We start from the raw sequence: 17,351 nt of genomic DNA on the forward strand, positions 1-17,351 counted from the left end.
TCAGCTCATCTCGGGTGCCTGCTAACATCTAACCCGTGCTCCTGAGGGCCTCACTTGTGTTTTCATCTCTAATTGGGTTTGGTTCGTAAGCTGTTATCATATCCTTCTAGAATTTGGTAGAATACCAGCTCTATATAAATGGAGTAAAGCTGAAAAATATATTAACTTTACTAAGATTTCATAGCTAATTTACGGTTTCCTATAATCGTAATGCATGATTGAATTAATGACAATCCTGTAACTAAAACACTAATGACGTTTGTTTTTAACATTTCCTTTAGAATATAATTATGGAGGTTGTAGAGTGAGTTAAGCCTTAGACCTTATGTCTTTCTTTCCTTCTGCTTCTATGACTCTGAGATAATTTTTTTTGTTGTTGTTCTTATGAAGAACTTGAAAAAGTTTTCTCTGTCTGCCTGCAATTTTCTAAAAGTGGAAGTTAATGTTCTAAGATGTATGTACCCATTGCTTTATGTATATAGCTCAAAAACATAAAAAGCAAACTAATATTAAATTTCAACATACTTGTTATCCTGCATTCCGGTTGACTGTAGAGAACCTCTAGTCATGTCTATCTGTTTTTGATGCCTCTACAGAATAACTGCCCAGCATCCTCTGCCCAACCAATCAGAATGTAGGAAAATCTACAGATATGACGGAATCTACTGTGAATCTACCTACCAGAAGTATGTTGAAATCTTTGTGAGTCTTCCTTCTGGCTCGTGCATCAGTGCTTGTGGTTGCCAGCTATTCAAAAATATCCTTGTATTGAAACCTTATAGTTCTCTAATTTAGTGGGGAAAAACAAACCAAACCAAACAAAAACAACAAAAAATTTTTGCCTCTGAAATCAAGACAGAAAAAAATGTTTATTCTTCTGAAATTGTGGTCTAAAAGTTCTTTTTTTAAATGACTATATTAAAGCTCTTAGGTAAGCTTCTTTATATTGCAATAAACAAGTACTTATATGCAAGAAAATCTCGGCAAAATACATTGCACAGGTGCTACGCATCTTAGGGATTTGAAAGGTGTGTTATGTATAAATTAGCTGTCACTTTTTTTCAATCCTGTAATGGAATGATGAGTTGTAATTTGCATAATCCTTTAAGAAGTCAAATTATACTGTCATGTAGCAGACTTAACATGCTAGCTAAGATTTCAGAGCTTTGCAGCTAATTACTATGTACCTTACAGGACAGTTAAATTGAAGTTGAGTCCTCTGCCTTTGCTGCCGTTTGCTTTGTCCATTACTTAACAGAATCTGCATGGTTGGTAACGAGGGGTTGTTACTATTGCTGAAGTAAACACTCTGCTCTGGGGAGGAAAGGCATTTTAATGTATCTTAGCTTGACTGGTAAGCCTTTTGTGGTTTTGTTTGTCTAACACAATAGTCTAAATTGGTGTCTTCCCAAAACTGAAAAAAAAAAAAAAAAAAAGAGCTTTCCAGAAAAGTTATGAAATATTGATAGAAGCAACATTAACTTTTAATTAATCAAATCTCCCTATAGAAAATGTAAAGTAAGGTAAACACAATTTCACTGAAGGCATTAGCCTTTCTGGATATACTTTGCAAATCTACTTTGGTGTGTTTCTGTCTTCAGACTCTTCTTTTGCAGTAGAGTTTTATTACTGAAAAAAGTACACTTTTTCCTTAAACCTCCTATCTGAATACAAGCTGGTGAGTTCTGCTTTTATTTCCTTCTTCAGTTGGTTGTGGAGTGTTTTTTTTTTTTCATGGTTTCCATTTTATAAAAGATCAAGAAATCCTGGAGCCTGTGGAGGCTGCTCTCTGAAGTGGACAAGAAGTAGATACTGGATGGCACTGGGACTCTTTCTTGTATCTTTGCAACTTTTCTCTGGCTTTATTTCTTGATATTCTTTTGCCTAAATAGTGTTATTATCTTCATCAGAATTAGTGTAATTATAATGTAGAATTGTTTCTGATGGTATTTTTTTTGGAAAATTCTGATTATCTGTGAGTCATAATTACTGAGGCTGTTGGTAGTTGGGTTTCTGTAATTTGTTAAGTGATTTTGTGGCTCTGTTGTGATCCGTGGCTGCTTCGGAGAAAGCCTTTTGCTGTAGAAGAAGGGGGTCCTTTAAGGACCATATAAAGCAGCAGTTGATTGTTGACCATTCAGCCAACTGTTGTTCATTTGTAATTAGGCCAGCATCACGTGTCTAACATTCCTATCTGCTTAGAAGCTGAGGTTTATCAGTTCAAACTCGCGAGAGTGTGGATGGGGTCTCCGGGAATTCAGTCTGTAGCCAGGCTTCTCTTCGAACCGGAGGTGTCATCTGAAGGGCTTGCTCTTTTAAGAATTGGTGTTATTTGTAGTCAAGGTAGACACAGTAGGCAGCACAGCTGTGACTGCCAGGGAAAGTCACTAGGGGGATATTCATAACAAGGAAATATTGGCAAATAAATGATGAAGAAGGGGAGGAAATCCCCAAGATGTTAAATGGGAGCATTGTCACTGAGATGATTAATGGTGCTGTGTATTTTAGTGAAGATACTTATCTGGATTGTCTTGAAACTATAGTGTACATTTAATAGCACCTATAAAAAGGAATTGGTGCATGAGCACACTGAAGAGAAAAGGCCATGGATCCTGACTTTATTTTCCTGAGTGAGTATTTTCTCCAATTAAACCTTTGGCTTCTGGTTATTGGAAAGCTGATGTTAATGTATATTATATATGGGAGTATGTATATTCTATATAATATATTTAATTTTATCAGCATTTATATAGGTTCCCTTCCTAGAGAATTGGAAATGTTTTGTGAAAAAGATAGGTGTCTTGTCAACACTTTTTAGGGGTGAATATTATCAGTAAAAGGGAAAATCTGCCCACTCAGATTTGCTTAGTCATCCTAGGCAGACAGGCCTAGGCTTTAGTACAATTATAAAAAAACATTTCCATCAATTTCTGGTGAAGGAGTGTCTGTCTTAAAAGACCCTCTAGCTTTCTATGTTGAGCCGTGAATATACTGATTCTGTGTAATGAATGGTCACTTGCCTTGAGGGATATTTTAACAAAGTTGGCAGATTCAGATTCACCTTTGGGCAGTCACTAAACCTTCTTGGGCCTCAGAAATTACTACTAGTCACATGGCTAGACACAGACAAGAGACATTTAATCCTATCTTCAGTGAGCTTAGCGTCCAGTAGAACACTTTTTCTCAATTTGGGGGGTTCTACTGAAATAGTGGCATTATGAATCCAATTTAATGGATCAAGGTCAGATATTTAAAAAGGAAATAGAAGAGAATAGAAAATTTTGTGCATTGCATATAGGAAGAGTGTTTTATCTTGTGAAGCTTCTGGGTTGGTTTGTGTGTGTGTGTGTGTGTACTTAAACTCACATATATGTGTACATGTGTATGTGTACCTAAACTCATATATATGTACATAGGGTGCATTATGCCCTGGAGGAGGGCATGGCAACCCACTCCAGTATTCTTGCCTGGAGAACCCCATGGACAGAGGAGCCTGGCGAGCTGCAGTCCATGAGGTTGCAAAGAGTCAGACATGACCGAGCGACTAAGCACAGCACACAGGGTGCGTTGTGAGGTACAATGTGTTCACCACTGTGTTTTATATATCCAGAATCAGTATAGTAGTTGGTCAGTAAACATGTAAGCACGATAATGTATGGGTGTTAAGTCAGTAAGTGTTCAAGGTACAGTGGGTTATAAAGCAGTGGTCAGTCTGTGAAAACCGTTCAGGAATGAAAGGCTCCACTGTCTGGTTTTGCATATTTAGGATGTGCCAGAGCCAGCTTGGATGGGCTCACAAGAGCCGACTGTAGGCTTATCGTTCCAACTCTGTGACCCCTGACTTCATGTTGGTAACATGAAATTGGGGAAATTATTTGTGCTATAAAACCTTGGGAAATGCTGCATATCAGATGCTTTCCTATACTCATCTAATTGTTAAATACTTACCATCATGTATCACTTAAGAGGAGTGATATTCTTTCCAACTGTAATTCTATGGCTTCATAATTATTGTTAATTATTTTACATTTTAAAACATTTTGTATGTTGCACTTAGATGTTAGTGGGAATTATTAATATTAAGATAAATAATTATTTTAATAATATTGAAAGTTTAAAGTACATAGAAATATGAAACCTGTGAGTAATTATTTCAAAATGTCCATAATTTATGATTTCAAAATAATTGTTATTCTAGCTTCTTAAATGATTATGACATGGACAGTTTAAGACTTAAGATAGTAATTGGTGATGTTAAATATTTTGGCGAAGGGTAGGAATACAGTGTTTTCGTAAACACTAACCACATTGTAAATACTTTACAAATTTCATTGCTTTGTGTTAAACTGTCATTTTGCTAAGTACTATGAGCTTTTAGGTCCCAGATCTGTCTCCCCGTTTTCAGCTCTTTATATCATTTACAATTGTATTCTGGATTTTAGAGTCCATTTATAAAGTGGTAGACATGATTGGGAGTTGACACAGTTGCTTCTAATTAAAACAGTTTTTGTTTTCTACTTTCAATCATAAAAGTACAATGGAGAGTCGGAAAAAAAAATACATCCCTCTCCATAATAACTATGATGACTTTAAAATTTATTTTTAAAGAAAGACAAGAAAATATTTGAGTCAGGGGAAAAGAAACTTTCATGGACATGAGATAGAATTGTGGCAATAAATTCATCAAATCACCTGTGTTTGTGTGGTTGTCAGGAAAGGTAACTAGGTAGAAAAGCGTCAGCTGACAAAGACCTTTAGGACCTTAAAGTTTGTGATGATCTGTCTACCTAGTTAGACACTACCATAGAGGATTTGAGGAAGACTAGGCATCCTTAAATGACTGTTGCTGAACACAGCTTTAGGAATGAGTCTGGGAAGGCTGGAACTTAAGTTACTGCCATTTATTGAGCCTTTGCTGTATACCATTTTGATAGGCATTGCTGTACTATTTTAATCAAAGGAATTTAAGTCAGGGTTCCTAGTCTCATAGTGCAGCCAAGATTGAGAAGGTATTTGTAATTTACTAGATAGGTATCTTCCCTGGTGGCTCAGAGGGTAAAGAGTCTGCCTGCAATGCCAGAGACCAGGGTTCAATCCCTGGGTCAGGAAGATCCCCTGGAGAAGGGAATGGCAACCATTCCCTTATTTCTGCCTGAAGAATTCCATGGACAGAGCAGCCTGGCAGGCTACAGTCTGTGGGGTCACAACTTAGCGACTAACACACAGACAGGTGTCATCTAAGGATAAGGGAACACTGGCAAATTTGTGGGGGTTTTGTTTCCTACCTTCTCCATCTCAAGCCCATCTTTCTGCTCTGTGAAATTCACTCCACCTGGATACCTGGGTAGTGTTTCATGCTTTGGACTTTCCCCAAAGAGATGGGGCATGCATTTTTGTCTGTCCCTCTTACTGCAGATCAGGTGTTGTTAACTGATACTGTTACTCTTCTCAGGGCCATTCGAATTTTAACAAGCAACTCTGAGCAAAGAACTCAAGCTAAAAATGGTCTTATCCAACAGAATAATTTCAGACACCCCTGTCAGGGATTGGAGAAATTAATATGGGCCTGGAAGAGTAGGGGGTGATTTTTTTCTCTTTCTTGAAAAGAACAAATTCAGAAAGAGGGTGTTCTCCTACTGAGGACTCAAGGCTGGCTTTGGCCAAGAAGTAGGGGTTTGGAATGGGAAGATTTCAGATTCAGAAGAGGGAAGGAATTAACAGGATCCAGGAATAAGAGTTAGGAGAATGAATGAAGACAGAAGAAATTCACCAGTCTTCATCAACTGTATTGTGCCAGACAGTGCCAAACCACTTGCACGTGTCCTCTCAATTAAGGAGAACAAGACAGGTGCCTTGTCAGGCAGTCTGCTGGGGGAGAGATGGTCACCAGTGCTGAAGGGGAGGGAAAGGTCAAGGAGGTTCCAGTGGCAGCAGCAAGTTCTTTTACTGGTTATTTCACCTGACTGATAGATTGCTATTAAACTGGCACCCCCTCCCCCACCTCACACACATAAGAATAATACATGCCAGTGGTGTTTGGATCAGTAAATACGAAAGAATTGAGAAAAGAGAAATATACAGTAAACTTCATAAAGAGCTCTAATAGAATCTGCATGTTAAAGAGACATTGAACTTTGTAGCAAGAACAGCTTCAATAGCCAAATGAATTCTAATTTCCACATCATGCCTTTCAGACCTCAGCATGGTTTCTGGTGGTTTCTCCCAGTTAATTTTAGCATCACACCAATGATTTTGCCTGCAAATGACTTGAAGTGGCATATCTTGGTAATGTGGATGGCATGAACATATATTATTCAGGGCTAATACCAAACTAGCTTAGAAGGAACTAATTTATTCATTTAACAAAGTGTATTTTGATTGCCACCCACAAGTCAGGTGCTGTTTTACACAAACTGACTTAGTCAAAAGTGTCTAAGAAAAGCTCTGCCCTCCAAAAGTGTGGAAGACTGAGGTGAATAAGTAATTGGGGTCCCCTGTGAGAGGTGCTTCTAGTGAGGTGAATGTAAACAACGGGAGTGGCACCAAGAAAGAGTTTTTTTTTTTTTTTTAATTTATTTTAATTGGAGGACAGTCACTTTCCAACACTGTGGTGGCCCCAGGCACACATTGACATGGATCAGCCACAGGTGCACATACACCTCCCCCATCCCAAAGCCCCCTCCCGCCTCCCTCCCCACCCCATCCCTCTGTGTTGTCCCAGAGCACTGGCTTTGAGTCCCCCCCGCTTCATGCATCAAACTTGCACTGGTAGTCTATTTTACATATGGTAACATACATGTTTCAGTGTTATTCTTTCAAATCATCCCACCCTTGCCTCCTCCCACAGAGTCCAATAGTCTGTTCTTTACATTTGTGTCTCTTTTGTGCCTTGCATCTAGGATCGTCGTTACTGTCTTGAATTATTTTTAATAATCAAGATGGGCTCTGGAGTCTTGATGGTGGAGGAGATAGCTGATTTGGGGGAGAGGTGCTTGAAGTAGTGATTTGGGCCCAAAGATGGGTATTTATGGTGTTGGTGTTTAGTTGCTAAAGTTGTGTCGGACTCTTTGAGACCCCGGTGTAGCAAATCACAAATAGCACTTGTGAGGAGTGGAGGGCTGGGGAAGAAGGACAGTTGAAGTTGGAGAAGGAGGGGTGGCAAAGGCATCAGGTAGACTGCTTCCCCTGTGGGGTCCTGGGCAGGTTTTCAGGAGGGGCAAGGGTAGAACAGACTGTCTGTTAGAGCGAGTAGCTCTGGAAGCAACTTAGACCCGGGGCAGGAAACCTGCCATGGGAGTGGCCCACAGCCTCAGCACCTCCTCTGTTTAGAAAGTGACTTAGTGTGCTTTGCAGGAAGAATGTGCAGTCATCCTGTGTTTGTTAGTTTGAACTTATTTTCTATTTATAAACATCTTGGAGGACTCTCCCAATGTGCAATCCAGTTCAGGACCAGTCCACGAATTGACTGCTTTTCTTGGCTTGAGGTACTCCGTATTTGCCTTTCTCCTCACAGGCCACTTGTAATTCAAGATAAAGGAATGCCAGAGAGTAAAAATGGACAGGCACAGGAGGCGTGATTTAAAATGAAAGAATATTAATTGGCTTCACCAGAGTGTATATTTTCATTATGAGAGAAGTGACTGCCTGGATTTTTAAAAAATAATTGGTTACTGACACACCTGCAGTATGTATGAGAACTCTAGAAACTTGAGAACAGAAAGTAAAGGTCAAGTTAGAGGAAAAGAGCGACAATGAGCCTTTTGTAGGCATGCTGTTCAAGTACAGTGTTCAAAATCGCTAACGCGTGGTTTCAGAGAGGGACAGAGACTAATGTCCTTGTGCACAGATTTAAAAAATAATAGAGCAAACTTATGCTTATACATAAACTGTGGATTTAACAAATTCTCTTCACCTTAAGAACAGCTTGTGCTGTGTGTTGAGTCTGTAAATGTGTCTTTAGTGAATTTTTGGACTTAGTTTATGCCGTAGAATAGAAGAATTATGCCTTGGTCTAATTAGGTCCACTAGTTCATGCAATAATATTTAATCATTACTGGAGGAAATGTATCTGAGTTTGATCTAGCCCTGTGGTTGTCTGTTAGATGTAGGACAGTGGCTAAGTTACTTTTTAAGCTTCTGTTGTCTTATCTCTAAAATGGAGGCAAAAATATTTATTTCACAGTTGGTTTTGAGGATCAATGTGATGATGAAGATAGTTATAATGTTTTACCAGATGCTGATTTCTGGCAGTGGGCTAATAGCTTAACATACATTTTTAAGTTTTTACAATAAACACAGGCACTGTGTGTGATTATTACCACTATTTTACAGTTAACAGCGGCTTATAGAATAGCTCACTCAGGCTTAAGAAGGTAGGATATAGTGGGATTGGATCAGCATCACTAAACTATGGCTCACTGGCCACACCTGTTCCCCTTTCCTGCTGCCTGTTTTTATAAATAAAGTTTTATTAGAACACTGCTATATCTAACCACTTAAGCATTATCTATAGCTGTTTTTGTGCTATAATGGCACAGTTGAATAGTGGTTATGGAGACCATATGGGATACAAAACCTCAAATGTTTCCTTTTTGTGGCTCTTTACAGAAAAAGTTTGGTGGTGGTGGTTTAGTCCCTAAGTTGTGTCTGACTCTTGCCATCCTGTGAACTATAGCCCACCATGCTCCTCTGTCCATGGGATTTCCTAGACAAGAATACTGGAGTGGGTTGCTGACCCCTGCATTAGACCTCAGTCTGTCTGACTTCAGAGGGTAAGGTCTAAGCTACAAAAACACTTACTGTAGTTTTTGGCATATAGTAAAAACTCACTAAATGAGCTGTACTGTTACTCATCTAACTTAGGGTACGACTATTTACCACCTAGAGCTCTTGTTTGCAAAATGGAAATAGTCATTCAACCTCCAGCCAGATAAACAATTATGACTGTGGAAATGTTAAGGAATTGAAAGGTCCTAAAGGAACATATCCTTTAGCATATACATAACTTAACATACACATTGACTTGTATGTTAAATTTGTTGTTTATTACTGTGTGTTACATAAATAAATGCAAGGATTTTCACTTTCATAGCGTTCAGAATACAGTATTCCATTATAAGGAGTGCTTGGGAACTTTAGTGGATATTCAGGATCACTGTTTAATTTCCTACACCAGAAAATTTCATATGCTTAGGAAAATTTATATTTTCTTTAATTGCCAATGAAAAAGACATTAAAATATTGTGGAAATGTCACTTAGTATTATGATCTGTGTTGAAAGTATGCATAAGCCTACAGCAGAAAAATGCAACAAGATTTTTTAAATCCACTTAAATGAGAAGGTATGTAGTTAGCATGCTCCTTTAATAGTCTTTCCAGCAACAGAGAGAAGAGATTGTGGTTTCAGTGTTACTCAGAAATTTTATTTCCATGTGTTTGTCTAGTCACTCAGGGAATTCCCTGTCCTCTGTTCAGTGATGACCTTGGATTTGTGTTACTTTGGACCTTATTGAGTATACTGTGGAAGGCCATCAACTTGTGTTGGGGGGAATATTCTTGAAATTATATTTCTTTAAGCCCATGGCTCTGGGTTGGTGGACTCGGGGGAGGCAATTCCTAGACTAGTTATTGTTTTCTCTTGGAAAGGCTCTTTTTGAATAGAGATGTAACACATTTCATTGCAGAACTTACAGAAAATACATATAAACCTAAAGAAAAAAAATCATTTGTACTTGCACCACCCATGGACAGCCACTATTAACAATTTGGTGGTTATCCTTGTATGTATTTGTGTATATATGCATGTCATCTTCGATAGATGTATGTCCATGAATATAGGTTTTCCTTGTGAATCCATCCACAGGTTGCCCTAGCTAGGAAATACCTGGGGCCAAGTGTTCTAACTTGTACGCAAGCAACTTATTTAAGGGAAGTTGGAAACTATAGTCAATTTCCATATAGAAGCTACTCTCTGCAGAAATTTTGCTTTCTTACACTATATATATATATATATAGATATATATATATATACTCTTTTCTGTTGCGGTTTGTGTTTCCTTTTTGAACTTTTATTACTTTCTTATGTGGGGAATTTAAATTCTTTTGTTAGGAAAAAACAAGAACTCCAGCAAGCACTAGTGATAAAATTTTTGGCAGAAAAATCCTTCTCTATCCTGCCAATAATTTAATCTACAGAGTCCACATAGAAAGGTAGAAAGTTGTAGAATGAAGCTAATTGTGAGGGGGTATGGTGGACTCGAAACATACAGCTTTTTAGGTCAGAACATGTACATGTGTGAGAAGTTAAGAAGTAACCGTTATGTGATTAGATAGAGCCTTTTGGCTGCTTTACAAACTCATTTTCTCACATGCCACGTCTGCTGCATCATTCCTTACGTTGCTTAAAAAGAGAATTCTACTTACTGTGTTCAGCATTGAGATGTTTTCTTCTAGTTCTCAAAGCAGAGAGAAGTCTGGTTTCTGGGACAATTTTCAATGACCAGAGTGTAAGAAAAGTATTCTTGAGTGATTTTCCGTTGGCAAACCTGAGACCTTTGTGATTCATGTATCAATCAGGATTCTTTGAAACTGAGTGCTTGATATTTATGCAATTTAAATAGACTATCATTGTATCTTATTTAAAACCTAATTTCCCTTCCCTACCTTCAGTTCAGCTGTAAAGACTGCAATAAATACAGTAGTATTTATATAGAAGATTTTATATTAATATATAATGATATATTAATATATCACTCTTTGCTTTGACTCCTAAGAAACCGATGATGAAAGATCTGTTTCTTTCTCTAGCAGTTCTCATAACTTGCATTTCAACCAACATAAGCTCCCAGAAGAGCCTCATTTCTTTGAGTACTGTCTGTCAGGGGTGCTCAGAGTGAAGCACAGCCAGTCGCATGCCTTGGCCTTGCAGCCAGTAGAGGTGCACAATCTTTTTGATTCTTTGCTTTGCTTCTGTTCTGCAACTACACTAATGAAACTGTTTTAGGAGTGAAATTGAGTTGGCCTGACTCTGCTGGGCACAGTCTCCCAAGCCTTTAGACACCAGCTGGATCTCCTGGTGAAGAACTACATTTGCAGGGCAGGATTCCCCAGCCATCAGAAAGCAGAGCATTCCTATGAGAGCTTTTGTAAGACAAAATGATGTAAAGCAAAGCAGCAGTTACCTTAGGACCCATTTTGTTAACAGATACACAAAATGAATGGAGATGAAGACAGATGCTCACACACACAGTTCAGAGCTACGAGGGCTTGATGCCGAGATGCTGAGCGTAGTTCCTGGGGAAGGAGGCTGGTGGTGCCTCTCGCTGCTCACACCGTGTGCTGCCTGTAACGGCTCACTGCAAAATAAACACTGACGGCTATTTTTGCTTTTGCCTTTTCCCCTAAATGTGAAAGTCCTCTTCTGATTTCTTCCAGTTATTAAAACAGGTACAAATGTAGTCTTTCATAAAAGCAAAGTGATATAAAGGAAATTTCAGAAAAGTGAGGAATATCTGTAATAGCAGGCCCGTCTTTGCTCACTTCCAGGGAGGCAGCGTGCTTTTCTAGGGACTGCCTCACTACTTGATAGCTTGCAAGGGGCAAATAAGCAGCAGCTCTAATTCTCAGCCCCTGGAGAAATTCATCAGGTGTCCTATGTCTTGAATTAATATCAGGGAAAGCAGTGGTGGTCATGTCACCATGTTTTTAAAGAGCAGAGGTTTGGAGACACATCCATTGGGGATAAAGGTGGAGAGTAGGGGGAATTGCTGAGTTCTTGATGATCTATAAACTCATCTAATAGCAAGATTGTTTACCCCCTTCTCTGAATGCTGCTTGCCCAGAGCTAGTAACAATTTATATGAGGCTGGTAGGAATAAAGAATGCTATTTTTGTTTTTAATTTATCACACTTGTGAAATGCCTTTGGGAAGGGAAGACGAAACTGAAATTATGGGCCAGCAGATTTTAAGTAGTGTATTTTTTTTTTTTTTGATAAGGATTTAGTGACAGATTTGGTTCACTTGCCCCACAAATACCTTTATTGGCTTTGTTCAGGAGAAACTTGAAGGACACAAATGATTGCTGTGGTACAGTGTGTCCTCAAAAATCGAGGTTCTGTGACATAGACAATACAGCTGCATTTATTCTGCAATCAAAGGGGATACTCACGGATGCTGAGGTCTTTCCTTATGAGGCTAAATTGATCCTTCTAGGGACAAAAGTTTTAACTCTTGATAGTGAAGTTAGGTTTCATTTTCACCATTCTTGCCTCTATGTTGGCTGGTTTTCCATATGCAGTAACATAGATGCAGTAACCGATCTGATATCAGAAGGAAATGGAGGAACAGATTCCAACTGTGGTGTTCTGTGGTCTTTAGGCATTGTGGTAACTGACCCGAACAACCATTTTTGAAATAAGTAAGTAGTGTACTCATTTTGCACTCAAGAAAATAAAGGCCCAGAGGTGGTAGGCCAGTTGCTCAAGTTTACACAGATGGTAAGGTTCAGTCTGGTAGCTTATTTATAGCAGAATAATCTGAGTCAGTCTGGCCCAGCAGTTTATCCCCTTTGAACAGAATGATATGGCCTCTTGGAGCAGGATGACAGTTTTCCACAGAATCATTCATCGTCTAGTGAAGGATGGTCCCGAAATCTATTTCTGCAAAAGAATAAGACACTGAGGAACCTAAAGCCTTACCTGTAGAGGAGGACAGGTTCTTGTATTTGAACATTTTAGGCACTTAAACACTCAGTGTCCTCTGTATGCCCAGCTGTGTGCTCTCTAGTATGGGGTCAATTAGGTCTCTCCTTTGGCAATTCCATCTGCTCCTACACTGCAGTTATCACAGAAATGGATAAATCCAAAACTTTTGTTATCAAGCCCTGAGTGTGTGCTAAGTGGCTTCAGTCATGTCGGACTCTTTGTGACCCTCTGGACTGTAGCCCACCAGGTTCCTCTGTCCATGGGGATTCTCCAGGCAAGAATACTGGAGTGGGTTGCCATGCCGTCCTCCAGGCAATCTTCCCAACCCAGGGATCAATGTCTCCTGCATTGCAGGCAGATTCCTTACCACTGAGCAATGGGGAAAAGCCGCCATATCAAGCCCTACCTCTTTCCAAGTTCACGTTTTGTATTTCCAAACTCTTGATGTCTCTACTTGTGATCTACTTTATATCAACAACCTCTGCATATAAAGACCAACAAATTTGTAAACTCTACATGGTCATTCCCAATTAATCGTCAAAGAAACCCAGTAAACTGTGTTTTATCTCTATTTTACATGGAGAAAATCCTCAGCCAACCAAACTAAAAGAACCCTTAAGAAATTTGAAGAATTTTACAGGGTGGCTGTATGGCCTGGCCTTCCTACAAAGAAAGGCTTTCCTGATCTCCAGTCTAGAGCTCTTTCCTGGACACGGTAGCCGTTCTCCAAGAAAAGAATGCCACACCTTCCTTAGAATGTTCCCCTTCACCTGACACTTCTTTTGCTTTATCTTAAATTTTCTAGTTGTTCAGGCTTTCTTTTGAAATCTTCTCTTCTACCTCTCTGTAGTCTGAAATATCCTGCTTGTAGCATGATTTAATGGAGAAGGCAGTGGCACCCCACTTCAGTACTCTTGCCTGGAAAATCCCATGGACGGAGGAGCCTGGTAGGCTGCAGTCCATGGGGTCACGAAGAGTTGGACATGACTGAGCGACTTCACTTTCACTTTTCACTTTCATGCATTGGAGAAGGAAATGGCAACCCACTCCAGTGTTCTTGCCTGGAGAATCCCAGGAACGGGGGAGCCTGGTGGGCTGCTGTCTATGGGGTCACACAGAGTCAGACACGACTGAAGCGATTTAGCAGCAGCAGGAGCAGCATGATTTAAAAATAATTCTCCTATTTTTCCATGTCCTTAATTTAAGCTCTTATTTCATGCCTAGATTGTTGCAGTCTCTTCCTTAGTCATCTTATCTTCCATTTCATTAGTTTTATTAAGTTAAATACTTGAGTCTACCGTACATAAAATACCTTGCAAGGCAATACAGATTTTCATTTCTGGGCCACCTTATTAATAATTATCAGATTAAAATAATGTTTCTAGCATATTTTCTTGCTCACAATCATTGACTGTTCATTCTTACCACATGGTGTCTACAACGTATTGTTTAAACTGCCCTCCACCTCCTAGTCTTGCTCTAGACTGCCTCTGCTTTTCCCCCAAGGTCTTTCTCAACACAAACTCTCTGCTCCTATCTGTGAAACATGTCCACTTGTGTTAGGTACAACGCATATACTATCTCTGTGCCTTTGCTTTATCCATAGTGGTTTATTTCCTTTCCTAATTCAGCACATTGATTGGGCACATTCTATAACCAGAAGCTATTGTTTGGGGTAGATCTGTGAACAAAGACCAAAATCTTCACCTTCCCAGTTGGAGACAGGCAATAAGCAATAAATGTTGAAAACCAAGTAGATCACATAGTCTCTGTTAGGCGGTGGTCAGTGCTATGGAAGAAAAATATTGGTTAAGAAGAAATTAGGAATGCTGGGGTGATCTTTTGTTATGGTTTCAGATAGGTGAGGCTCCATTTTAACATATGACATTTCCCTCTAAGGATGTGAAAGAGTTAGGCATCTGTTGCAATCCCATGGACTATACAGTCCATAGAATTCTCCGGGCCAGAATACTAGAGTGTGTAGCCTATCCCTTCTCCAGCAGATCTTCCCGACCTAGGAATTGAACCAGGGTCTCCTACATTGCAGGTGGATTCTTTACCAACGGAGCTACCAGGGAAGCCTCTGGATAGGCAGGGGAAGATATTCCAGAGAGAGCAAAGGCTCTGAAGTGCAAAGTTTCTTGATGTGTTCAAAGACCACGAGGACGTTGGGGTCTGCATGAGCAGGGAGGATGGTAGCAGGACACAGGTCAGTGAGGTAATAGGAGCCCACACATAGACCCCTGGCAGGCCACGTAAGGATTTTGGCTTTTACTCTACTTCAAATGGGGCCTTGGGGAAATTTTTGAATTGAGGAGTAATGGGATATCATTTAATTTTTAGAATCAGTCTGACAGCTAGCTGAGCATATGCTGTGGGGGATGAGGGTAGAAGAAGGGAACCAGCTGGGAGACTACGACCATCAGCAAGGTGACTCATACCAATGGTGTACAAGTGGAGGTGGTGAGGAGTCTTAGGATTCTGATCTAATCTGAAGGGAGAGCCAACAGGATTTCTGATGCAGTGGATTGAGGGGAGGATGCAGAAGAGAGGGGGGTCGATACTGAGTCCAAGATTAAATCTGTACTGGTCATTTACTCTGTATCACATATTTGGGGGAAGTTGATCATATATATGCTAATATATACCTTTTAGAAACTCATTCATAAAGTGGTGAGGCGTGACATACAAAAGTTAAAAGTCTGTGTGGGTGTATGTTTGGATAATATCTTCTCAATAAAATTGTGAGTTCCTTAAAGCTATTAATTCATTCTTCACTCCACAAGCCTTCTTAAGGAGATTGTTAAAGGCCAGTGGTTGTCTTACGGTCTCAGTAGTGCTAAAGGCATTAGAGGCAACTTCAGTGTAGAGGGTAAGTGCACAGGCTCTGATGGAGACGGATGTGTGCAAACCCTAGTGCCACTGTTTTCTGTTGAGTGATCTTAAATAAGTTACATAAGCTCTTTGTTCCCCATTTTTCCCATCTGAGTAATGATAATAGTCCCTCTCTTAGGGTTTATCATGGGGAATAAGTATATTAATACATGTAAAGTACTTAGAACAATGCATGGCACATACTAAGTGCTCAAATACTGTGTACTATACCTAAGTAAATGTTCAGGAAAATGAAAGAGGGTTCATATTTGGAATGACTTTCATCCCTTAAGTGCCTGTATTTAAACCTGCCAAGCTGTGTTAATAATGTAAATAATAAGGTCTTGTATTAAGCCTTGCTCTCTAGCTGGTGGTTACAAAATAAAATGGAAGAATTGTATTATGATCAGTCTGGTTATCTGTTTCTCTTCGGGGGTGGATATGGAGTCTGGTCAGCATTCTTTTCTGGGGTGCATTTGATTGACAGACTGACAGACAGCGTTTAAATGCCTAACATGTAAAAAGATGAATGTTTTCTTATTTTTTAGCTTAAAATGTTGAATGTGTATTAAAATGAGAAAGATCATTTTCAGGATAGATATGACTCTCCTGGTACATAAAAGCAAGGAGATCACATCAAGAAGGGAATATTATTTTTTTTTGCCCAAGTACAGGAAATTACTATTTTCCCCTCCATGTTTATGTTTTGATACCTAATATCCCGTTATTTTTCCCCTCATGTGGTTGTTCATCCTTTCATGCCTCTTGATATCAGCAGCTAATTTGTCCTCCAAATCCAGGAAGGAGCAATGGAACTCACACAGACAATTTTAGTATCAGGGTATTTTGAAGAGCAGCTTAATTTGGCTTTCATTGTGCCTGGTACTCCAGCGAGGCACTCAGGTTCTGTTTGAGCTCAGTATTCGTGATCCCACTGTATACATCCTGGATGGCCATGCAGACAGTGGCTGTCAATGAGTAACAGGTAAATAATGAACAGGGAAGCCCTTCTGATTAACTTTGTGGATCATTATTTGAAAGTAGCTTGCCGTGGAACAGCTCCATCACTCATAATCATAGCATGTGGCACGGGGGCTCAGAGCATCTACCTCCTGGTTGGAAAGCTAAGGCTGTATTTGTTGTTCTGTACCTGGTCGTGCATTCATGCCATGCTGGACTAACTAAAACTATCCAATGAACAAAATGGTGACTATTTAGCATAATAGGAATGTAAGATATTTAAGATGATAAATCTCAGAGAATGCTCGAGAGACCTTGTGCTATGTTGATATAAACATATGAAAGCATACTTTTAATAACTTTTTGAAGTATATAATGATATGGGTGCTCTTTTTTTTTAATCCAAACTTAGAAGTCTTTTTTCTAATGTGGAATTTAGATAGTTATGGCAGACTGAAAGTGAATTTTTGGTCTCGTGTATGCTGAAAATAAGTGATTTCAGCATCTGTTCTCTTTCTTAGATTTAGTCCATACCAATTAACAGGCACAAATTGCCCTCATGAGACCTTGACCCAGGAGGTAGTTCCATAATCTCTTTGCTGTTTGTTAAGTGATTCAGATCCAACCTTTGAACTTCATGGTAAATTGTTTATCATTATTTGGAATAACACCATTATTATTTTTGAGATTCCATGAGAGAATATGCATAGAACTTGGTAAATAAGACATAAATGGGATTGGATAAAAAAGGATGGTTTTCAGCTCTCAAGAAACATTTTTAGGTCAACATTTACCTGATTATAATAGAAAGATAC

The 17,351-nt window shown here is 39.3% G+C and overlaps 1 protein-coding gene across 7 annotated transcripts in view; it reads left to right on the plus strand.

The window, feature by feature from the left end:
* Positions 1–17,351, plus strand: part of NPAS3 (neuronal PAS domain protein 3) — a 957,609-nt gene that overhangs the window by 128,681 nt on the left and 811,577 nt on the right. The window contains exon 2 of one of the 7 annotated variants that reach the window (XM_070775448.1): positions 597–686. The exons of the other annotated variants lie outside the window; for them this stretch is intronic. Within the exon in view, the coding sequence (XP_070631549.1) occupies positions 597–686 (90 nt within the window). The remainder of the gene's footprint in view (positions 1–596; positions 687–17,351) is intronic. 7 annotated transcript variants of the gene reach the window in all.

The sequence above is a fragment of the Bos indicus genome, chromosome 21 (genome assembly GCF_029378745.1).
Source record: "Bos indicus isolate NIAB-ARS_2022 breed Sahiwal x Tharparkar chromosome 21, NIAB-ARS_B.indTharparkar_mat_pri_1.0, whole genome shotgun sequence".
In the NCBI taxonomy this organism is placed as follows: Eukaryota; Metazoa; Chordata; class Mammalia; order Artiodactyla; family Bovidae; genus Bos; species Bos indicus.